Below are 22,791 nucleotides of genomic sequence, written 5' to 3' on the forward strand. Positions count from 1 at the left end.
TCCTGCTGTGCAAAAGCTGACCAAAGCGAACAGCGAGGTGAGGCAAACAAGGCACTCGCAATACGACAGGCAAGAGGAAACGCGCGTCTACAGGGCATGCGAAAGAGGAAGTGAGAGTGTCTATGCGGATGCTGAAATGAAGGAAAGGGAGACTACGCGATCTGCTGTTGGTACCGGGCAAGCAAGTCGGCGACCTTCTTCCCGCCGCTGCTGGCCAAGCCCGTCGGCGCGCTCTCCGAGGTCGACAACTTCCCGGCACTCGAAACACGCATGTTCCTCGCGCTTGTCAAAGCGGCGGCAGATCCGGAGGGGCGACCGAGAGTCGTATTGAGGAACGGCTTAGCGGGCGGAGAGCGACTGGCGCTCGGCGACACCTGCAGCGAAATAGGGCGCGTGCGAGGCGGTGCAGCCGAGTTGTCGACGGGTGCGAGGGGCTTCGATGACACTGGCGAAGAAGCCGAGCCAAGCTGAATTGACGACAGCGACTTGGTTGGCTTGTGCCCCATCGTCGGAGGTGGTGAGGCAGTGCGCTCGCGCTATTCGGCACAAGGGTCAGCGTCTTCGTCGAGCACAACAAAGACCGAAACGCACGTCTGCCTCCTCGACCCGCTCAGCCCAAATTGACGCGACGCTGCGGACCTTGCCAGGCTTGGTTGCCTTTGCCGACTTGTGGGCCAGGTCGTCCTTGTGCACCTCCGCGTCGCTCTTGAGCGCAGCGAGGTACCCGTCGAGACCCTTCTTGACGGCCGACGAGCGCGATATGACGTGCGAGGCCTGCTCCTCTGCTGCACGAAGGGCGGCGCGCGACTCGGCGGCGAGGAGCTGGGCGACACTCGGCTCAGAGTGCGTCGGCTTGTGCCCGCGCTGCGAGGCGGTGAAGGTAGACGGCGAAGTCGGCCGTGGCGAGGCGGCGGTCGAAGTTGCGCCGCTCGACGACGAAGGCGGCGCCGGTGCAAGCCTACCAAACTCGATTGTGAAACGCTTCGAGGGAAGCGGCGCTTCGGCATCCGCAGCGGGCTGGGCCTCGGCAAGCGGCTCTGCGTCGGCATTTTTAAGCCAGCCCGCGATGCGGTCGACGGCGTCGCGCTTAAGCCCTTTGAGCTCGGCAGCGTTGACGACCTTGCGTCCAGCAGGGTCGACCGGAGCGGCCGTGATAGGCGAGCGCGGCGCCTGGACCGCTTGCGCCTCGGTCCCCGCTGCGGGATGGAGGACCGGGGCTGACGCGCTCGCAGGAAGCGGCGAGTGAGCCCGCGTGGACCACGGCGAAGGGCGGCTCGACCACGGCGACGGCGCGGCTGCCTTTACGGGCGACTTGCTGGACGACTGCGATGCGCCGCCGACCTCTGTCGGCGAGGGCGGGCAGAACGGCGCTTCGTTCGGCAGAGGGGGCAGTGTGCTGCGCTTCGAGGTGAAGACAGGGCGGTTGGCCGACTTTGACGGCGACGAAGGAGGATCGGAGAGCTTGATCGACTCGATGGTGCGCGAGATGCTCTCGGTCGAAGCCGATGCACGAGCTGGTGAAGGCGGCGAAGGGAGAGCGCGACGAGGCGAAGGGGGCGGCGAGGGCAGCGGACGCCGGGGCGATGGCGGCGCGACGTCCTGAACCATGAGCTGTGCGGCGGCAGAAGGTGACGGCGACGTCGACACGAGCGGCTCGTACATCGCTGGACGAGACGTTGAGGAGGACTCGTCCTCCACTTCCTGGCGAACGTCCATGACCGCCGCCTCTCCCTTCATCTCCCCCTGCGCCTCGATCTCCTTCAACTCCTCGCTCTTCACCATCGCAATCGGCGTCTCGTCCTGTGCCGCCTTCATCGCCACGAAAGCAGGTTTCTTCGCCCACTCGGCCTTCGCAACGGCGCGCCGGACCGCTTCAGCAGGATCTTCCTCCGCCCGCCTGAGCTCCTCCGCCATCCTCGCATCGCGACTCGCCCGACTGATGCTGCGCGCACGGAGCGCACTGCCGTCCGCCGTGTCGAACGAAGCGTGCGGCGCAGGGCTGCCGAGCGGCTTGATTGGCGAGGGAGAGCGCGAAGGCGACAGCGCAGAGAGGTCCGGCGTCGTCGGGCGCGAGAGGAGGCGCCTCTCGAGCGCGGAAAGGCCATTGAGTTCGCGCTTCGGCGGAGGAGCCGAAAGGGTCAGAGAAGGTGAGGGGGAAGAAGGCGGGATGGGCGACGACGAGGTAGGCGAGAACAAGTCCTGCGCGCGCGGGCGAGCGTCCTTGTCCTTGGTCCGCTCGCTGTGATCGGTCGGGAACGGCAGCGGCGAGGGGCTCTTCTCCTCCTGGTCTACCTTCTCGCGCTCGGCGCGGCGCTCTTCCTCCTCGACGAGCTCCTCGAGGTCCTGCGCGCTACTCCGGCCAGGACTGTCCTCGAGGTCGCCCAGCTCGCGCGCGTCCGCATCGGCTTTGAGCGCGTCGGCCATGCCGGCGGGAAGCATCGCGCTGCGCGCCGTGCCCGCCTGCGACTCGCCGTCTTCGCCAATCGTCTCGAGCAAGCCTGACGGCGCGGCCATCGAGCCGACTTGCGAGAAGGCGGACGAGGAGGAGACGGGCTCGGCGGGCGAAGGGGATGGCGAGCGCGACTGCGCGCGGAAGTGCGAGCTCGGCGAGGGAGGCGGCGGCGTCTGCATCGGTGGGCGGTTGCGCATCGGCACGGGCGGCGGAGGCATAGCCGACTCGGCGGTTGATGGAGAGCGCGCGTCGTCACGGTGCGAAGGGACGGGGCTCGGGCACAGGCGCGGCGGAGAAGGCGGAAGAGGCATGTCGAGCCGGCTCTCGCCGTCCGCGCCGTGACCGTAGTGAGCCGCGGGCGGGGCGCTGTTCTGCCTGACGCCCTCGCCAATGCGCGACGGTGCACGCTGCACCTGCTGCTGGAGATACGGCAGGTCGCTCGAAGTGCGCGAGTGCTGATGCGCCCGACGCATCCCGCTGTACGGCTCGACGGGAGCGAGGTTTGCCTCAACCTGCGCGGCTTCGTGTGGCGGGAGGTTGAGCTCCGACGCGATCGTGTGCGCGCGCGAGGGTGGTCGAGGGGCGAAGTGCTGCTGCTGGTGAGGGTACGAGAGCGAGCCGTAGCCTTGCGGAGGCGCCTGTGGAGTTACGGCTGTATGCGGCGGCAGTGGCGAATCCTGCGCCGACATATGCGAAGAGAAGGTCGACTCAGGCGAGACGTGCACCTGCCCGGGCTGTTGCTGCTGCAAGCTATCGAGGAAGCGCGACGCCGTGAGATCCGGGACGGTCGGGTCGAAGTGCACGTAGCCGCTTGAGGTCGGCTGCGCTGCCGGCACAGGGTCATACAGCTCGGCAGGCGCTGCGGGAGGCGGAGGGAAATAGGGCGCTGGCGTTGGCGGCGGGTACATCGCGGGCGACGAGACGGACGAAGACATGGAGACCGTCGAGGCAGCATAACGCTGCTGGCCAGGGGCAGGAGTGCCGGGGAGCGGAAGGTGATGATCGGCGGCGCTGGCAGCGTACGGCTCGGGCGACATGGCCTGGTACGGCGCAGGTGACGCGAAGCCGACCGTCGAAGGCGAGTACGGGATGGACGACTGAGCGGTGACAGGAGGGACTGGTGCGAGCCGCGCACGCTCCTCGTCTGCAAAGCGGTGAGCGCTATTCGGCAGCGAAAGCGGGTGTGCGATCCAGATGGGTAGGTCGACCGTAAGCGCTTTCCTGTAGCACGAGCCGAGTCAACGACAGCAAATCACGCTCGCGAAGCGAGAGCGACGCACTGGAGGAACCCGCACTCGACCTCGACCCGCGTGACGATGTCGAGCTCGAAAAGCGACCCTTTCCTGACCGTCCAACACTCATCCGTCGGGACCTGCAGCGGCAGGACCACGTCTCGCTCGCCGCCGGCTCGCACATCGTAGTCGATGCCGTGGAAACGCTCAGTCAGGATCGTGCTCGAGACGATGGGCGGCTCGACCAGCGGGCGAGAGTCGGCAGGGTAGAGGATGCGAAGGCGGCGAACGAGCGAGACCTTGAGACCCGTAACCTGCGCGCGACGCCCGTGAGCCTGACAACGGGAACGCAACGTGGGAAGGAGGAAGACGCACGTGGCGCTTGCTCAGGTTGTGCACCTTGGCGTGCACCTCGATCTTGCCCTTGCCCGCGACCTCCATGTCTGCGTCTGCGCGCCAGAAGAGCCTCGGCGGGCGCTCGACCCACTCGCCCTTTCCGACACTCGCGACAAGATCGAGCTTGCCGTCGCCACCGATCGCAAGCTTCTCGCTCGCCGAGCGCTTGACGCCCTTGTTCCACTCGCCCTCGCGCCAGTCTGCCCAGCGCTCGACGACGCGCACCTCGAGCTTCTCGCTGCGGATGTCGACGTTTCCGTCGCAGAGCGAGCTTGCAAAGGCGCGCAGCTCGTAGCGAGTCGTGGCGTTGGACCCGAGGGCGCACGTTGAAGGCATGTCGGCGGGGATGGTGAAGGTGAAGGCGAAGCGGGTGCGCCCTGGCAGCGCCGGGTAGAAGGACGACTGGATGGGTCTGGACCCGGGAACAACTGCGTTGCTCGGCGGGAGGCCATTGCCCTGGAAGTCGACGCGGGTTGCGAGGAGACGGCGAGTCGAGGTGTGGTCGCGCGATCGCAGCTCTGTAGGGCGGAGTTGCGGGTGCGTTAGCGTTTGGGTACCTACATCGATTCAGCGGACTGCTCGTTTGGCCCAGGCTTGCGCTCGAACGAGAGATGGCCGCCAGAAGTTGGGTGAATCGACGGAGCTAGCGCCTCGCAGCTCGACGGCGAGCTCCGCGTGGGCGTGCAGGGGCTCGCCGCACTCAAACAGCTAGCACAAGGGCGTGCGCTGGCTCTGCAGCGCTCCGAGCGAGGCGAGACGGACGCACCTTCGGTTCCGCACAGCTCCAGGCCGATCTCTCCGAGCGCAATCTCGCCCTTGACGGCGACTTCGAGCACGCCACGGAGCGTCTGGCCCGCCACGTACGCGTCGCGCTCGACGGCAAGGCCCAACTTGAGCCGCGACGCCGATGCGCCGCTGCCGCCGCCGCTGTGGTGCGCGGGCGCGGGCGGGAGCACGCTGCTGCTCGCGCGGCGGTGCAGGTCCGCAGACGACACGGGCCGCGCAAGAGGTCCCATGCCGTTTGATCGGGAGCAGAGCAAGAGCAGGAAAGACGAGAGGAATGCGAGTGACGAAGAGAGGAGACAGCGGAACGGACGGCTCTCGGCGACGGCGCACGCAGAGAAATGCCAATGACAACTGAAGTGTGCCCATGCTTTGCACGTCCTTTTGGAGATATCTACTTGGTTGCCGACGAGCGGCCAATCTGCCGCGCCCCGCCGGCCTGCAGCTCGAGCTGCGGGAGCGCGCGCACCCCTTGCTTGCCCGCGCTCGCCGGCGGCTCGAGGAAGCCCGCAGCGATGAGCCACGCGAGGTACCGCCCCATCTGGTCGTCGTCGACGGTGACGGCCTCGGGCTGACCCCACTGCCGCAGGAGCGCGACCGTGTTCGAGTCGTCGAGCTCGGCGGCCTTGGTCGAGGTCGGGAGGTCGTCGAGCACCATGTGCAGCAGCGGGAACAGCGCATTGTCCTGCACCTTCATGACGTGCTGCTCGAGCAGCGTCCGCCACGGCAGGTACTCGGTCGTCGACACGTCGTACCCGTACAGCTTGAGCGCCGCGAGGAACCGGTTGAAGCGCGGCGCAGGGCGCGCCGTCACGTGGTGCACCTTGAGCGCCGCCTGCGTCGGGTCCTGCAGCGCCGCGCACGCCGTGATGCGCGCGACGTGGTCGACGGGAACCATGTTGATCGTGTTGTGGATGTCCGGGATGTGCCCGAGCTGCATGCACCCCTTGACCAGGCGCCACAAAAAGTCGTCCGTGTTGGTCACAGCCGAGTGCGAGTCGCCCACGACGTAGGCCGGGCGGACGATGGCGCCGGCAAGACCGCGGCGGCCGGCCTCGAGGACGAGGCGCTCCGAGACCCACTTCGACTGGCCGTACCCGCCCTTGAGACCCGTCTTGCCCGCGTCAAGCGAGTCTGACTCAGACACACCCTTGCCGCCAGCCTGAATGATGCTGTCGGCGAGGCGGACGTAGTGCGCCTTCTCGATCGCGGCCGTCGTCGAGACGAAAGCGAGCGCCTTCGGGCGAGACGTCGCCGCGAGCTCGATGACGGCGAGCGTCGCAAGGACGTTAGCTGCGCGGAGCTGCTTGTACGGGTAGACCCAGTGGACCTGCAAGGTAAGGGAGTCAGCGAAGGGTGCGGTCCGGAATGAGCGAGATGAGGACGAACGATTGCACCGTTGTGAAGGATGACATCCGCCTCCTGCGCAACGCGCTCCCAGTCCTCGGCGCTCATGCCGAGCTTCTCGCCCTCGAGGTCACCCACGACGACGTCGAGCCTGCCCTCCTGCACCCACTTCTCGTCCCAGGCGCCGCGGCCCTCGCCGCTTTCGCGCAGCCGCGCAAGCGCCTTCTCCTTCGACCCAGCACGCACGTGGCAGATGACCTTGCGGACCTGCTCGCCGCGGCGCGAGCGGTCGAGCAAGTCGCGGAGGATGTAGGCGCCGAGGAAGCCCGTCGCGCCCGTGAGGAAGACGGTGCTCGGCCCATCGCGCTTCTCCGGCGTGGCGTACGATTCGCGCAGCGTCTTGGCGAGCGCTTCGGCGTCGCCGCTGTACTCTTCGTCGGCACCGCCGGCAGCGCTGCCCCCAGCATTGGCTGCGGTGCCGTTCGCCTTCTTGCTCCCGGCGGCGAGGCCGAGGTCAGCGTCACGAAGCGAGTCGAGCTCTTGTGCGAGGGCGCGGATCGTCGGGAAGTCGAAGACGAGGCCGAGTGGCGCGCCGGGAGCGAGCGACTTGCGCAGCTCGAAGATGAGGCGCGTGGCGAGGATCGAGTGGCCACCGAGGTCGAAGAAGGACTCGTCGACCGGGATCTCGGAGGGCGGAGAAGGAAGAAGACGCAGCCAGATGTCGTGGATGGTCTGCTCGGTCGCCGTGAGCTTCTGCATAGCCGACGAGGACGAGGCAGAGGGGCCGGCAACGGTCGCCGCGGCAGCAGCGACTGTGTCGGGGAAGGGCAGCGCAGGCTTGTCGACCTTGCCGTTCGGGTTGAGCGGCATGCGCGCGAGCGGGACAATGACTGCAAGCGTCGGCTCCAGAGTCAGCGTAAGGGCAGCAGAGGGACGGGTAGAGGAAGACGCACCGGATGGAACCGAGTAAGACGGGAGCTTGGTCTTGAGGTACTCGCGAATGTCCTTGATGAGCTTGCGGTAGCGCCTCAGGCCCTTGGCGACCTCATTCTGCGAGACCTTGTTGCCACCCTCCTTGGGCGCATCGGCGTCCTCGTCGTCCTCGTCGCCAGAGACGAGACCCTCGAGCTCCTTGCTACCGACAAGCGGGACAAAGTACGCGACGAGGACCTTCTCTTCGTACTTGTCGCGACGCACAAGCGTGACGTTCTCGCGCACGGCCGGGTGCCGCGAGAGGTGTGTGTCAATCTCGCCGAGCTCGATGCGGAAACCGCGGATCTTGATCTGGTCGTCGGCACGCCCCGTGCACTCGACCGTCCCGTCCGGGTTGTACCGCCCGAGGTCGCCCGTGCGGTACATGCGGTCGCGCACGCCGTGCCAGTACGGCTTCCACGGCGCGTCGCCCCGCGCAATCGCATCGTCGCGCTCGACGCCCGCGCCGAACCAGTTGTCGACAAACTTCTCCCGTGTCGCGTCCGGCAGCTGGAGGTACCCTTCAGCGAGACCGCCCGAGCGCACGTAGATCTCGCCGACTTCGCCGACCGCGCAGATCTGGTTCTTGTCGGCGCGGTTGACAACGAGGAGCTGCACGTTGATCATGCCCTGACCGGCGGGCATAATGTCCTTGCGCGTCTTGAGGAAAGTCGCGTCTTCAGAAAGGGGCGGGATAGGGAAATACGACACGGCGCGCTGCGTCTCGGTCGTGCCGAACATGTTGATGATGCGGCAGTTCTGCGCGAGCTGCTGCAGGCGCGTGCAGTCGCGCTTGGTGAGGATGTCGCCGACGAAGAAGGCGTTGCGGAGCGAGGGGATGAGGCGCGTCGCCTGTGCCGAGAGGAGCTGACCCATGGCAGGCGTCAGGTGCGTCACGGTGACGGCGTTGTCGGCCATCCACTCGGCAAGGCGACCGGGCGTGCCAATATCCTCGGCCGTCGGGATGTAGAGGCTCGCGCCGAGGAAGAGCGGCGTGAAGACTGTGAAGGCCGACCGCCGTCAGCTCAACTCGTTTCGAAGAAGACGTCAGTATAGACTCACTGTCGCGCTGAATGGGGTCGTGTGCGATCCCACTGAGCATGGTGAAACGGCTCTCCTCGCTCAGCTCGAACCGCTCCTTCATCCACGGGAAGAAGTGCGTGAGCGAGAAGTGCCTGCCGCGCACGCCCTTCGGGATTCCCGTCGATCCGCTCGTGAACGAGAGCGTCGCGACGCTGTCCGGCCCGAGAGGCACACCAGGCGCTTCGCTCGCGCGCGGCTGCACCGCAGCGAAGACATCGCTCGATGCGTCGGCAGGGTCGGATGCGGACCCGAGCACGAGGCCGGAGGACGTCAGCTGCAGTGCCGGGACCTCGACACGGATCGAGAGCTTCTCGGACACGTATTGCCGGACGGGCGGGAGGAGCGAGCCCGCAGCGGCGAGAATGACGAGCGCGCGCGGCTGAGCGACCTGAAGGTAGATCGTCTGACGAGCGGGAGGGTATGCCGGGTCTACAAGCAAGCAAAGATTAGCGCTTGAGGAACGCGAGCAGCGGATGAGGGACCGTACCAATGACGGAGAACGTCGCGCCGGCCTTGAGGATACCCATGACGGCAACAACGAGGTCGACGCCACGCGTCGAGTAGACGGTCACGACCTCCTCGCGCTGCACGCCGTTCGCGATGAGGTGATGCGCCAGGACATTGGAAGCCTCGTCGATCTGGCGGTACGAGAAGGTGCGTTCACCGTTCTTGCCGCCGACCTCCTCCGGTGCGAGGCTCTCGACGATGCACGTGCGGTCCGGGTGTGCCTGTGCGTTACGCGAGAAGATCTCGGTGATTGCACCGCGGTAGCCGGTCCACTCGAGGTCCGCGCGTGGATCGGGGAGGAGCTTGCGCTGCTTGGACGTAAGGAGCGAGATGGACCCGATCTGGTCCTGCGGGTGCGCAGAGACGTGGTGCAGGAGGTGCGTGAGCTGGTCGATGATGAGGGAGACGCGCGGCTGGGAGAAGATGAGCGAGTTGTACGAGAGGGTGAGGGAGATGCGCGGGGGCGTGAACTGAAGCGACGTGCGGAGCGACGAGGGTGTCAGAGGCGTCGCGGAGCCGCTGCCAGACGCGGTCGGCGTCTGCGGAACCGGCTGTTCGTCGGACGAGGTGGTTGAAACGAAGACAGTGAGGTCGGACGTGAGCGACGTCGACTCGAGGAAGGACGAGTCGGGGGCGTCGGTTTGGTCGAAGAAGCGGACACGGAAGACGGGTGGCGGAGCGGGGCCGCTCTCGTTCTGTGCATCCTTGCCGTAGCCGGGCAGCGCGTTGAGCAGGTCCTGGTAGGGTACCTTGTCGTCCTCTGCCTCCTGCTCGAGGAACTGAATGCTCTTGACGAGACTCCAGAACGAATCGCTCGGGTCGGGCTTAATCCGGAGAAGGAGCGGCTCAGGTGACGAAGGGGACGACGTGGCGATAACGAGGTCGACGTCGCCCGTGTAGCGGTGCAGAAGGACGGCGAAGGCGGCCAGGAGGAGGTGGAAGGCAGTCGGGCCGCGGGCACGACTCGCCGACACATCACCGCCGAGACGGCTCTGGATGGACGAGGGCTCGTCGTCGTCGTCTTCGCTCTCGCCTTCCTGCTCGTCGTAGAGGGAAAGGCGGAGGAGGGCGGCTCCGGTACGGTGGTCAAGCTGGCGAACCTCGCGGGCCTCGACGAGCGAGAGAGCGTTGTCGCCGGCCGGACGGGGGTAGTCGGTTGGGAGAGCGAGCTGCGGCAAGTCCTGGAGGCGCTGGAGTGCACGCTGCAGGGGTGAGGCGGCGGCGGGAGCCATGGCGAAGAACGAAAGGATCCGGGCTCGCGGCTCGCGAAGCTGTTCTCTTGCTTACGCGCGGCGTTGACGAGCTTCTGTGCGTCTGCGGCGGCTAGTCTCGAGCTCGTCGGGCGACGTTGCCGCGGTGCGAGAGGAGTTCGGAGTCAAGCTCTTGTCATCTCACCTTCGCAACTCGTCTTTCCCGAAAGCCGAGCTCCCCGACGGTCATAGAGATGCCGGCTGATCCTGAATCTACGACGCTGCCAGGTTACGCTTGTACATCTTGTGAGCAGGAGGAGACGGCAAAGACCGACGCAGGACAGGGGGACGCTCACGACGAAGCCTCCCCTGAGCAGCATCCGCTCGCCGCCGTGCTGGCCCGTCTCGAGCGACGATCTCTTGCTAGCCTCGTTCTGCCTGCGCGAGCCGGCAAGGGCGCCGCGGTCTTGCTCACTCTCCCGGCTGCGCAACCGGGAGGACTCAGTAGGTTCACCTGCGCGAAGCGTGCCTCTCTCTGCCCTGGCCGATTTGTCCAACATCGACCTCGATGACGAGGCAATAAACTAGGCGACCTTCAGGCGACCCGTGGAGCGGGCCTCGACCGAGCGGTCTTTCGAGAGCCCGCGCAGCTCTTCGTCCACATGTGGGCACACAAGGAGTCAGATCCGTCATGGGACCGCCGCGCTGCTCGACCCTGCGGTAGCTCGCTGGGCTCCGCCGGAGGCCGCGCAAAGTTGCTCGACCCTGCGCCGCGCATTGCAGCTGCTGGAACTTGTCTGGATTCGACGAGTGGCTTATATTGACGTGGCAGCTTCGGTGTCGGTTCGGTGCGATGCCAGGAGTGGCACTCGGCTCCAACAAGGGCTCCAATTCATTATGCCAGGCACGCGCCCTTGACGGTTCGCTGCCTTCCCTCTTCTCTCGACGCTTCTGTCACCAGATGGGCGTCTCCAGACCGTCGAACCACCAATTTGTCTGCACTCCCAGCGTGGGGGTTGTTTCCCAGCCGCAAGGCGTTTCCGCTCGTTAGACTGGTCTGGCTCTCTCTCTCTCTCTCTTCCTCTCTCTTCCCTTCTCTTCACACGTCCCCTCTCCCTCGATTCCTGCTCGCTCCTCTCAACTCCACAATGCGCACTGCCCTCGCTCTCACCGCCCTAGCCGGTATCGGCAGCGTTGCCGGCCTTGCCATCTCGAACGGCGACATTGCGCAACTCAAGCGCGACTACATTTCGAGCCTCACGCGCCGTCGCCTTGACAAGCGTCAATCCGTCACGACTGGCGTCCCGGACGCCACGATCCTCAACTTTGCCCTCGCGCTTGAGGTGCGTCGCATAGCGTTGGGTTTATTTTGCATTGAACTCCCGCTTACCTTGCGATGCAAACAGCACCTGGAAGACAACTTCTATTCGAACGCTCTGCAAAAGTTCAAGCAGGACGACTTCACCAAGGCGGGCTTCGGGGGTCTGTACCCGGTTCTCGAGCAGGTCGCGCGCGACGAGGCCACGCACGTCGAGTTTCTCACGTCGGCGCTGTCTGCTGCTGGTGCCACGCCCGTCGAAGCCTGCAACTACAACTTCCCGTACGACGGCGTTGCTGGTTTCCTCGCCCTCTCGCAAGGTGTGCCCTATTCCTACCCTCGTATCCTCGATCTGACTGACCATTTGACGTGCAGTGATTGAGGGTGTCGGCGTGAGCGCGTACCTGGGCGCTGCGGGCTCGATCAACTCGACCGACTACGTGAGCCGTCTCGGCTGCTGATGTGATGATTTCGAGCTGACGGCTCCCTCCTCACGCTCTTCAGCTCACCGCCGCCGGTTCGATCCTCACCGTTGAGGCCCGTCACAACGCCTTTATTCGGTACCTCAACCACTACAGCCCGTTCCCCACGCCTTTCGACGCGCCTCTTTCGGCGGCTAGCGTCGTCACGCTCGTCTCTCCGTTCCTCGGCGACAACTGCGGCTCGAGCAACATTCCCGCCATCATGGGCCACCCGGCGCTCAACGTCACGTCGACCAACTTTACGTCGAACGCCATGCTGAGCATCGCGCCGGTCAACTCGTCCGCCGTGCAGAGCAACGGCACCGTATACTGCGGCTTTGCGACCGCCCTTACCCCGACCTTCTCGACCTGGGAGAATGGCCAGTGCGTGCTTAACTCGACGATGACTGGCCAGACCTACGGTGCGACGAGTTCCATCTCTTCCCATCTCACCGTGCACGAGAGCTGATGTACTCGCTTCTCTGCGCGCAGTCATGCTCACGACGGGTCCTTCGCTCTCGGATGCGTCCGTCCTTGCCGGCCCGGCCATCATCGACACCGACAGGGCTAACGTGTCGGTCACGGTCAACACCACTGCCGGCTCGATGACCTCGACTATGGGCGGCTCTGGCTCGGGCTCGGGCTCTGGCTCTGGCTCGGGTTCGGGTTCCGGCTCGGGTTCCGGCAGCGGCGGTGGCAACGGCGCCTCGACCGTCCAGTGGACCGCTGGCGCGGGCGCGCTCTCGCTCGTTGGCGGCCTCGTCGTCCTCTTCGCCTAATGCCCATACCTGGCTCATCTCCTCGCCTCATTCCCTCGGCCTGCCGTATGGAGTGACTCCTCTGTGACCGAAATGTCTCCCTTCTCTCTCGATATATCAAATGGACAGTGCAATTCTACGCGATTTAGCATCGCAACAAACTACTTGACTGCACGGAAGCACTCAGCGAGAGATTGTCCGAGTTCCGCCGCGCACTCGTGCAACAGGCAAGCGAGAGACGCAGCCTCGTAAAAGCAGTTGCGAGCAGAACAGTCATTAACAGGGCTGGCGCGGCGACGACATTCCCCCGTCGGTGCAACATGAGCTCGCACGGAAAGGAGTCGCTCTTTCTGCCTCGTCTCGCCTTCGGCTAGAGCGCGGTATACCCGAGCGCGACGCTGCACTTCCATCAGCTCCTGCGCCGCACCTTTGCAAATATGGGCCGGCCTGTGAGTGTCGCCTGCTTCATCTCCTCATCTCTCGAGCTCACCGGTCATTCGTCCGCCATCGACAGCAGAAGCGCAGCAACAAGCCCAAGGGCGACCGTGACTCTGGCAACAAGCAGCAGTCGCAGCAGCGCGGCTCGTGGAAGCCCATCGAGCAGTCCAACGAGCTCTTCGAGAACTACTACAAGGTCCGCCTCCGTTCCCCTCTCTCCCCGGCTCCTGCGTGGCTGACGAGTCTGTGTGAAACGTGCAACAGGCGCAGGAGATCATTCCTACCGGCGAGTGGGACGAGTTCCTGCGTGTCATCAAGGAGCCTCTCCCCACCACTTTCCGCCTCACCTCGTCTCGCCCGTACGTTCCTTGCATCTCGATTGTTCCCGAGCACGCTGGCTTAATCTCTCTGACCGGCACAGGACCGCACTCGCGCTGAACGAGCACATCAAGAAGGTCTATGTCCCCTACCTTTCCGACATCGAGCACGAGGGCGCGAAGCTCTCGCCGCCCAAGCCTCTCGAATGGTGCGCGCGATGACCTCGACTTCTGTTGAAGTACGCAAGTCCAAGAGCCTCGGCTGACCCAGGACGTCCTCGAAGGTACCCGAACCAGCTCGCCTGGCAGCTGCCCGTCCCCAAGTCCGCTCTGCGCAAGAACGACCACTTCAAGAAGTTCCAGCACTTCCTCGTGTACGAGACGGACGCGGGCAACCTCTCGCGGCAGGAGGCCGTCTCGATGATCCCGCCCCTGCTCCTCGACGTGCACCCGGGCATGACGGCGCTCGACATGTGCGCCGCGCCCGGTAGCAAGAGTGTGCAGATCCTCGAGGCGCTGCACGGCGCCGGAGATGCGGCGACCAAGGCCGAGCCGGGCTTGCTCATCGCCAACGACTCGGACGCGAAGCGCTGCCACCTCCTCGTGCACCAGTCGCTGCACCGCGTGCCCGGCACGGGCATGATGGTCACGAACCACGACGCGGGGCAGCTTCCCTCGCTGCGCCTCGCGAGAGAGGCAGTTGTCGGTGGAAAGCTTCAATTCACGCTTGAGGACGAGCAGCGTCTCGCCAAGCTGCCGAAGGAGCGCGTCGCGAAGGACTACGACGGCATGCTCTTCGACCGCATTCTCGCCGACGTGCCGTGCTCGGGCGATGGTACGATGCGCAAGAATCTCGGCATCTGGAGCGACTGGACTGTCGGGAACGGCATTGGCCTTCACACGTGCGTTCCGGCCATCGCACCCGCTCGCTCTGAACCTACGCGCAAGCTGACATCTTCCACCGCCCCTTTGCAGTCTCCAGCTTCGCATCCTGCTCCGCGGCATCCAGCTTCTCAAGCCTGGTGGACGCCTCGTCTACTCGACGTGCTCGATGAACCCGATGGAAAACGAGTCGGTCGTCTCTGCTGCGCTATCTCAGTGCCCTGGTACGCCTCGTCACTCTCCCTCCGCTTAAGCTCCGCTGACTCGCCCTCTTCGCCTCCATCAGACATGTCGATCCTCCCCGTCCCGTCCGACCTCCCCGGCCTCCTGCGCCGACCTGGTCTGACGACGTGGCGCGTGCTCGACAACGAGCTGCGCGACGTGCCGCACCCTTCTTCCGCAGCCGCGAGTGCCGCCGACGTGCCCGAGCCGCCTAGTGCGGACGAAGTCGTCGCAGTCGAGCAGGACAACGACAAGGGGCGCGAGGGCGTGCGCAAGGGCGACAAGGGCAAGGGCGCGAAGAAGCACGACAACACGAACCAGAAGGGGCAGCGCAAGGCGTGGACGCCGACGCTCTGGCCCGTCGGGGACGAGAAGGAGAAGGGCCTCGAGCACGCGCTCCGCCTGTACCCGCACCTGCAGGACACGGGCGCCTTCTTCGTCTGCGTGCTCGTCAAGAAGGGCGACGCGGCTGCGCCACAGGCGGCGGGCGCGGAGGAGGTCGAGATGACGAAGGCCGAGGCTGCGTCGGCGGAGAAGCGCGAGCGCGCATCGTCGCCGGTCGAGGGGCAGCCCGAAGCGAAGAAGGCGCGCCAGGAAGCCGAGACGCCTGCGGAGGTGAGCGCGCCAGCGGCGGCGGACGAGGGCAAGGCGGTTGAGAAGGAGAAGAAGGAGCCGAAGCTGGGCGGCGGACGGCCGTTCAACGAGGAGCCGTACATCTACTTGCCAGGTCTCGAGGACGAGCAGGTCCGCATCATCAAGTGCGTCGACTCCGCTTCCGTTCGGCGAGACGACCGACTGACCTGTTTCGTCACGCACTCAGAGACTTCTTTGACATCTCGGACTCGTTCCCCTTCTCCGACCTCCTCGTGCGCAACGCCATGGGCCAGCCCCTGCGCTCGGTGTACCTCACGTCACCGCTCACGCGCAAGCTCCTCCTCTCGAACGCCTACACGCGCATGCGCCTCATCTCGTGCGGCGTCAAGCTGTTCACGCGCCAGGATTCGAGCAACACGTACGCCTGCAAGTGGCGCATCAACGCCGAGGGCCTCGAGGTCATCCGCCCGTACCTCGGGCAGAAGCGCATCGTCCAGGTCGGCGAGAAGACGCTTCGCCAGGTCATGGGCAACGTCAGCGTCCGCTTTGAGGACCTCGAGGAGGAGGAGGTGCGCGAGAAGATCAAGGCGATGGAGCCCGGCAGCGCGATCATCCGCGTTGAGCGCACCAAGAGCCAGGATGCAGAGTGCGTGTCCAGCCCGCTCCACCTTTGCGTGGACTTGCTTAACTGATCCGCTTGCTGTCGTGCAGGGCCGAGGAGGACATCCACCTCGCCTTCTGGATCAGCCAGGTCAGCTGCAACCTGATGGTCGAGAAGCTCGAGAAGAGGTGCGCCCGCTCTTCCCTTCGGTTCCGATGAGCCCCTCGCTGATCGTCTTCCTCTTTTCGACAGCGCCCTCTCGCTCCGCTTGTACGGCGAGGACGTCACCCCGCATGCCAAGGGCAAGAAGCCGCCTCAGGGCAAGAAGGGCGAGCAAGCGGGCGACAGCGATGCGGCCAAGGCTGCCGAGGCGGTCGAGCAGGAGGATGCCGCCAAGGTTGAGGCGACCGAGGAGACTGCCAAGGAGGAGTTGGGTGAGGCGCAGGCGTAGAAGACCGTCAGTTGTTGTACTGTTGTTGCTTCAGGCATCTCTGGCCGACTTCCGCTTGCGCGATGTTGCGAGAGGGGCGAGTCGTTGCAAGAGCTCGCCTCGTGTATGCTCTCTGAAGTCTCTGTCGGAGTAGGCTAGCGCTCGGTGGACGGTCCAGCGGGTTTGTGCGCACTGGTCGAGACGAACGTGCTCCTCCCCACCTCGTCCCGGCGGAGCTTCGTTCGCTCCACTCTCGCACTTCTCGCGCTTCTGAAGCTCTGACCGCTACATTCGCCCTATCCGAGCAATACACGCCGACCGCCTACCGTCCACCAGCCCTCCACGCCATCTCGCCTCGCAGTGATCTCATGTCGTCCGAGGGCTCGCCGAAGAAGTGGTTCGGGCGCAGCTCGAAGGGCTCGACGCCGGCCGCCGTCACGCCTGACAGTGTGTCAGAGGTCGAACAGCAGCTGGACCGCACCACGCTCGACGATGAAGGCGAGGAGAGCCTTACGACGGCCGACCAGCTCGGGGTCGCCGACGAGCTCCAGGGCGACACGGAGAGCGAGCAGGGTGTGTCTCTGCTCTTTTTGAACTTAGTCAGGATGCGTGCCTGCACCGGCAGTCCTGCCGAACGAGTGGCAACTTTGTCCTGTGTTCGTCGTCCCCGTCGCTGATAATGTCGCCCGCCCTCGACAGGCAAGTTCCGCGCGCTGCTGGGCATCCTGCGCAAGACTCTCAGCGTCAAGGACCTCTCGAGCGTCCGCGTCTCACTGCCTGTGCGTCTCGCCGCCTTTTGACCCCCCCACTTCGCCGACCCTCGCTTGCCGGCGGCTGCCTCTGCGATTCGAACTGGCACCCGCGACCCATCGGCATGGCGAATGCAGCAGGCCGTGCCGTAGTGTATCGTGTTCGTCCCAACGCTGACCTGAACACACCTCCTCAGGCCAATATGATGGAGCCGATCGGCAACCTCGAGCACTGGACGTATATCGACCGCCCCGACTATTTTGCGGCTCTGGCGACGCCCGGCATGAGCGAGCTCGACCGCATGCTCGCCATCCTGCGCTGGATGTGTGCGTCGTGCATAGATGCGACTCTTCAAGTGTTTGCTGCTCACGTCGTCTTCTCTCCGTTCCGCAGTTACGAAGGAGCTCAAGTATGCAAAGCACCCCATCTCGAAGCCCTTCAACTCGGTGCTCGGCGAGCACTTCCACTGCTACTACGATGTCCCCGTACTCGACCTTCACCCGAAGAAGGGTCATCCGCTTCCAGCCGTCCATCTCGACGAGAATCCGCATCCCGAAGCCTTGGTCTCGGCCGGACGCACCTCGACTGGAAACGCGACTGCAGCAGCGTCCCTCAAGAACCTCCCTACCGCCTCATCCGTCGCCTCTCGTAGCGCCAGCTCACCGAGGAGCCCTGACGCCGTCGCATCTTCTTCGGCATCGGTCAAGTCGGTCGCGTCCGCCAAGTCGACGACGTCGTCTGCGGCACCCTCTTCATCCGGCTCGAGCGTGCGCGGCATCGCGCCCGGGTCCGCCGGTACGGCGCGCATCGTCATCATCAACGAGCAGACGAGCCACCACCCTCCGATCTCGCACTTTGTCGTCGAAGCGCGCGTCTCGGTGCCAGGCGTCGACGAGCCGCGCATCGTGCGCTGCCGCGGCGTCGACCAGCTCAGCGCAAAGTTCACGGGCATGAACGTGCGCATCGTGCCCGGCCCGCACAACAAGGGCATGTTCCTCGACCTGCCCGATGGCGAGGAGGTGCGCATCACGCACCCGACGGCGGCGGTCGCCGGGTTGCTCAAGGCGTCGCCGTATGCGACCATCACGGACGGGACGACGGTGACGGTGCGCTTGCCCGAGGATGGCAAGCCCGGGGCCGAGACGAAGAAGCGCTTGCGGGCAATCGTCGAGTACAAGGAGGAGGTGCGTGGCGGCTCGAGGGGCGCCCTCGCTTCGCTCGTGCTGACTTGCTGAATTCGCAGAGCTGGATCACGCGTCCGCGCTTCCTCGTCGAGGGCGTCGTGTACGACTCGTTCGCGGGCGAGGCCGACCCGTCTGGAGCGTTCGAGGCCGGTGCGGCAGACGAGAAGCGCTTCAGCAGGATCAGGCAGGTGCCGAAGGACCGCGTTGTCGGAACTTTCGAGGGAAACTGGCGAGGCGAGATCAAGTGGAGAAAGGCCGGCGAGTCGGTGCGTCGAGTTGCGCTTAACCTGCTCTGTGCTCTTTCTAACGAGCTTCGCGCGCCGCAGACTTCGACCACGCTCGTCGACCTCGTCCCGCTCCTCGTCGTGCCGAAATCCGTCGCGCCTTTGCCCGACCAAGGCCCGCTCGAGACGCGCCGCGTGTGGTCGCCTGTCGTCGACGCGCTGCACAAGAAGGACTGGAGCGCGGCGAGCAAGGAGAAGCAGCGCATCGAGCAGGAGCAGCGCGACAAGGCCGACGAGCGCAAGAAGAAGGGGGAAACGTGCGTCCACCCTTGGTCGCGTCTCTCTCTCTCTCTGTCTCTCTCGAGAGCTGACACGGGCTGTGCAGCTACCGCCCGCGCTTCTTCGAGCCCGAACCGGACAACCTCGCCGACTGGGACGGCCGCCCGGTCCTGACCGCCGAGGGCCGCGCCGCCGTCGAGCGCGACTTCCAGGCCGACTACTCGAGCGAGCCTTGAAGGAGAGTGTGGATAGAGCGTCCGTGATCGTGTACAGCTTCGTCGCGTGTCTTGAATCCTTCCGTCTCGTCCTGTATGCTTCCTCTCCCTCGCCGACCCAGTCCCCGCTCTTGTTGCGTCCGTGCATAGATTGGTTCTGCCCCTCTCAGATTCATCGCGAGCGGCGAGAGGGGGAGATCCTCGCAGAGAGACGAGTTTGACGACGGGGATTGCAGTCGGGACCGCGCCGAGGTGACTGTGCGCGCAGAGCAGACTTGGCTCGCTTGCAGCCTGCAGCACTCAACTGAAGCGAGCGAATGTCTCTCAGCCACTGTAGGCATAAATTCGGCACCAGTTCTTTATGCGGTTTGAGCAAGACCTGCCAGCGCGCGCAGGAAGGAGGACAAATTGCGAGTTACATGCGAGAGGACGGCGAGAGAGTACGGACAAATGCGAGCGAGGGTACTGCGAGCGAGAGAGAGAGAGAGGAAGAACGACGACGACGACGACGATGGACAAAAGCGCGAGAAGCCGGAGCGGGGCGAAAGAGGCTAGGACACGACGGGCGGGAGCACGAGCGCGCCGCCCCCCTTCCCCCCTTCCCCTCGCGCCGCGCCCCCGTCCGCCCCGAGGGCGTTCCCGAGTCTCCCGCCGTTGAAGAGCGCGTCCTTTACGAGCGCGCCGACGAGGCCGTGCGTCGCCTCGGACGAGAGCTTTGTCGAGTCGCGCACGACGCGCGCGAGCGGCGTCGGGTCGGCGGGGCTTCCCTCTTTCTCCTCCGCGCCCTTGCTCGTGCTGTCGGCGTCGGCGTCCTGGTCGGCGGCTTTCCCCTTGCCCTTGCTGTTGCTGCTGGAGGACGAGGCGCTGTCGACGAGGTGCTTGCGGATCTGGACGACGAGCGGCGAGAGGTGCGCGATGTTGCAGCGGTGCGAGACCGAGGGCTCGGTCGCGCGCAGCTTGGCGACGAGGTCCGACAGCTGCGACGTGGCGTAGGCGCGGTTCTGCGGGGCGTGCGGGGCGCACGATTGCGAGGGTGAGTTATCGGTGCAGCGACACAGGAAGTGCAGGAAGAGGAGGGGAGCGGTACGCACCGAGACGAGCGGGCTCTGGCTGAGGGTCATGACCCAGTACTTGTTCCACAAGAGGTCGAGGAGCTTGGCGTCGTGCGAGCTCTTGAAGTGCGACACCTCGAGCGGGTAGTAGGCGTTGGCGTGCACGCCAAAGTCTTCGATCTTGTCGACCGGGATCGACTGGTACTCGGACGCGGCCGCGTTCGGCGGCGTGTAGCCCTGTGGACTCGAAGCGAACTGGGGTGAGTGGAACGCCGTTCGAGCGGAAGGGCCGCGGTAAGCGCACCTCGGGGTAGGTGCGGAAGGCGCCAATCTCGACACGGCCGGCAGAAACGGTGCGGTTAGGGTCAATCTGCAGACGCACAGGCGGTCAGGGGCGGGTCGACAGTGAGGAGAAGGCGTCGAACGCACAACGACGGCGAGGAAGGGGTCCTGGAACTGCTGGTTGGTCTTTTGGGTCATGACGTCGATGCCCGAGAGCCAGCAGCCGTAGCCCGGGTGCGAGTGGTACCACCCGACGATGTTTTCGGCGCGGCCGATCTGTTTCGCGCGCGTAGGCAGGTGAGGTCGGTTCCTGCGGTTCTCTCGAAGCGCAGGAAGGGAGAGAGGGAACGCACGGCGGGCGAGCTCTCGATGTACTGGATCATGAACTCGTTGGCCTCGTTGGCAGCGTTGACGCGTGTCTCTGTGCCGACGACGGGGAGGGCAAAGGCGTCCATGACGATGAAGGTGTCGCCGTCGAGCTTGCCCTGCATGAGGCCCATGATCTCGTACTGGCCGCCGGAGCGGGCGTGCATGACCTGCAGGGGAGACGGGGTGTGAGTGACTTGAAGAGGTGGAGAGAGGGGGAGGCGGACCATTTTGATGAGGGCGACGGCCGAGATGCGGACCTTTTTGAAGTGGTGCGGGTCGGCCTTCCAGGGGCGGGCCTTGAGGACGTCCTGCTGCTGTGCCTTGTCGTAGCGGAAGAGCTCATCGGTCTGCGGGAGGGGGATGAGTGGAGGTGGGGGTGCGAGGGGGAGGGGGAGGGGGGTGCGCACGTCTCGAATGTCGTTTGCGAGGTTGAAGGTGGCGTGTGCGACGCTCTCGTGCGCGGGTGCGGGTGCGGGTGCGGCCATGGCGACGCGAGGTGGGGCGGCGAAGGCGAGGCGAGGAGGACGCGAGCGGGGGAAGCGGGGCGGGCGAGAGTCGGGTGTGGCAGGTGAGCGTGTTGCTACTGCGTTCCCTCTGCGCGTGCACGGCGAGGCTGGCCCGAGTGGGAGCAAGTGGACCGCGCGAGACGAAGGAAGGACGGCACGAGCGACGAGGCGATGGTCGCCTCTGTGTTGTGCCTTTTACCGGCTGTGCGCGCCAGACAGCACTCGAGTGCACTCTAGCCAACCCGCGGCAACTGCTCAACAAAGCCGACCCTCGCCCACCCCGTCTCGCTCACACCACCGTCGCCACTTCTCCTCCTCGCGCTCTCACCTCCGCCTCGATCCCTAGGTGCGCCCACCTCGCCCCGCACAGCTTCACAGCATCTCGTCGAACCGTACACAGCGCTCAACCGCCACGCGCAACCCCCACAGTCCGCCCCGACCGCCGCCAACATGCCCAAAGCCGAAGCCGGGTCCGCAAAGGCCCTCGCCAACAAGATGAAGAGCAAGTGCGTCCCGCCACCCGCTCCCTCCCACTCACACCGTGCAGAGACTGATCCCGACCGTGCGACCCAGGGGCCTCCAAAAGCTGCGCTGGTACTGCCAGGTCTGCGAGAAGCAGTGCCGCGACGTAAGTCCCCTCACACCTGTCCACCCAGAGCGACGCAGCTGACACGAGAGCGAACACTCCCCGCAGGAGAACGGCTTCAAGTGCCACACCATGTCCGAGTCGCACCTCCGCCAGATGCTCCTCGTCGGCGAGTCGGCCGGCAAGCACATCTCGGACTACACCACCCGCTTCCAGGCCGAGTTTGTCGCCCTCCTCAGCCGCCGGTCCGTCGCGCTCGTTCCCGTCGCCGCCGCCCTTGCTCCGCTTGCTCACTTCCTTCCCTCTCTGCAGGTGGGGCACGAAGCGCGTGCGAGCAAACCAGGTCTACCAGGAGTACATCACCGACAAGCAGCACTTGCACATGAACGCCACGGTGCGTCTCCACGTTTTGAAGCGCGGTTGAACGAAGAGGACCCTCTCTCGCCCTCTCCCGGCCTTTTTCTGACCTTCTCCCTCCTCCCCTCCGCAGCGCTTCCTCTCCCTCACCGAGTTTGTCAAGCACCTCGGCCGCACCGGAGTCGCGCACGTCGACGAGACGGAAAAGGGCTGGTGGATCCAGTGGATCGACAACTCTCCGCGCGCGCTCGCAAAGGCCGAGGCGAGCCAGAAAAAGGAGCGCGGAGACATGGACGACGAGATGCGCCAGCGCAAACTCATTCAGGAGCAGATCGAGCGCGCGCGTGAGGAGGGCGAGCGCAGAAGGCGCGAGGTCGTGGCAGCAGGAGGCGCCGACGGGGCGGGCGACGCGGCGGCGGTAGAGAGCGGCGCGGCGGCGGGGGCGGCGGGCGAAGAGCCGAGCAACGAGCTCAAGCGCGCAGACGACGGCGAGAAACTCTCGCTCAGCCTCTCGTTCAACAAGAGCGCCGCTGCGCCCGCCGCAGCCGCAGCCGCGTCCAAACCGCCCTCGCCCCCGGCCGCCGACGCATCCGCCTCGCCTGCTCCCGCCGCCTCGACCTCTACCACTTCTGCACCCACTGCCGCCGCCGCCGCCGCCGCCGCTCCCGCACCACCACCAGCGGCACCAGCATCGACGTTCATCGCCCCGCCCCCGAAACCCGTCATCGGCTTCACGCCGCGCGCCAACCCTCTCTCGGCCAAACCCCCCAAGTCGTCCAACCCCCTCGCCGCAGCGAGACCCAACCCGCTCAAGGGCGGCGGAGTCAAGAAGACGACGACGACGGCGACGGCGGGCGGGGCGGGGCCGGAGAAGAGGAAGGCGCCGGCGATGAGCGCGATGGAGCAGATTGCGCTCGACGAGATGGCGCGCAAGCAGCGCAGGATGCACAAGTGATGCCTTCTTGCGCGCTCGGGCGGGTTCGGTCGGCGAAGGCGGTGGTTTC

The 22,791-nt window shown here is 65.6% G+C and overlaps 7 protein-coding genes across 7 annotated transcripts; 4 read left to right on the top strand and 3 right to left on the bottom strand.

The window, feature by feature from the left end:
• Positions 1 to 152: 152 nt before the first annotated feature.
• On the bottom strand, positions 153 to 5,096 carry JCM10292_005155 (uncharacterized protein; the record flags this gene model as incomplete). The annotated part of the gene is made up of 5 exons (XM_076646054.1): positions 153 to 536; positions 592 to 3,673; positions 3,733 to 3,998; positions 4,060 to 4,598; positions 4,847 to 5,096. The coding sequence occupies 5 exons, from the start codon at positions 5,094 to 5,096 to the stop codon at positions 153 to 155; spliced, it is 4,521 nt and encodes a 1,506-aa protein (XP_076508333.1).
• Positions 5,097 to 5,257: 161 nt separating this feature from the next.
• Positions 5,258 to 10,004, bottom strand: JCM10292_005156 (uncharacterized protein; the record flags this gene model as incomplete). Its single annotated transcript, XM_076646055.1, has 5 exons — positions 5,258 to 6,193; positions 6,253 to 7,100; positions 7,164 to 8,183; positions 8,245 to 8,694; positions 8,753 to 10,004. 5 exons carry the CDS (start codon positions 10,002 to 10,004, stop codon positions 5,258 to 5,260), a joined length of 4,506 nt encoding a protein of 1,501 aa, XP_076508334.1.
• Positions 10,005 to 11,110: 1,106 nt separating this feature from the next.
• Positions 11,111 to 12,520, top strand: JCM10292_005157 (ferritin-like domain-containing protein; the record flags this gene model as incomplete). The annotated part of the gene is made up of 5 exons (XM_076646056.1): positions 11,111 to 11,305; positions 11,369 to 11,600; positions 11,656 to 11,720; positions 11,785 to 12,163; positions 12,234 to 12,520. 5 exons carry the CDS (start codon positions 11,111 to 11,113, stop codon positions 12,518 to 12,520), a joined length of 1,158 nt encoding a protein of 385 aa, XP_076508335.1.
• Positions 12,521 to 12,936: 416 nt separating this feature from the next.
• NCL1 (tRNA (cytosine-C5-)-methyltransferase) lies at positions 12,937 to 16,004 on the top strand (the record flags this gene model as incomplete). The annotated part of the gene is made up of 10 exons (XM_076646057.1): positions 12,937 to 12,948; positions 13,014 to 13,133; positions 13,202 to 13,296; positions 13,359 to 13,463; positions 13,539 to 14,156; positions 14,230 to 14,360; positions 14,423 to 15,116; positions 15,179 to 15,598; positions 15,664 to 15,741; positions 15,806 to 16,004. 10 exons carry the CDS (start codon positions 12,937 to 12,939, stop codon positions 16,002 to 16,004), a joined length of 2,472 nt encoding a protein of 823 aa, XP_076508336.1.
• A 347-nt stretch (positions 16,005 to 16,351) lies between these two features.
• JCM10292_005159 (uncharacterized protein) lies at positions 16,352 to 18,656 on the top strand (the record flags this gene model as incomplete). Its single annotated transcript, XM_076646058.1, has 7 exons — positions 16,352 to 16,556; positions 16,683 to 16,762; positions 16,930 to 17,059; positions 17,127 to 17,917; positions 17,977 to 18,183; positions 18,244 to 18,458; positions 18,527 to 18,656. 7 exons carry the CDS (start codon positions 16,352 to 16,354, stop codon positions 18,654 to 18,656), a joined length of 1,758 nt encoding a protein of 585 aa, XP_076508337.1.
• Positions 18,657 to 19,186: 530 nt separating this feature from the next.
• Positions 19,187 to 20,823, bottom strand: JCM10292_005160 (Mov34/MPN/PAD-1 family protein; the record flags this gene model as incomplete). The annotated part of the gene is made up of 7 exons (XM_076646059.1): positions 19,187 to 19,636; positions 19,727 to 19,924; positions 19,992 to 20,057; positions 20,117 to 20,245; positions 20,323 to 20,505; positions 20,563 to 20,685; positions 20,746 to 20,823. 7 exons carry the CDS (start codon positions 20,821 to 20,823, stop codon positions 19,187 to 19,189), a joined length of 1,227 nt encoding a protein of 408 aa, XP_076508338.1.
• A 471-nt stretch (positions 20,824 to 21,294) lies between these two features.
• On the top strand, positions 21,295 to 22,742 carry RTS2 (Rts2p; the record flags this gene model as incomplete). The annotated part of the gene is made up of 5 exons (XM_076646060.1): positions 21,295 to 21,350; positions 21,418 to 21,472; positions 21,539 to 21,675; positions 21,743 to 21,824; positions 21,921 to 22,742. The coding sequence occupies 5 exons, from the start codon at positions 21,295 to 21,297 to the stop codon at positions 22,740 to 22,742; spliced, it is 1,152 nt and encodes a 383-aa protein (XP_076508339.1).
• Positions 22,743 to 22,791: the final 49 nt, after the last annotated feature.

Source organism: Rhodotorula paludigena (genome assembly GCF_050403205.1).
Source record: "Rhodotorula paludigena JCM10292 DNA, Rt_paludigena_JCM10292v1_ctg3, whole genome shotgun sequence".
NCBI classification, from domain to species: domain Eukaryota; kingdom Fungi; phylum Basidiomycota; class Microbotryomycetes; order Sporidiobolales; family Sporidiobolaceae; genus Rhodotorula; species Rhodotorula paludigena.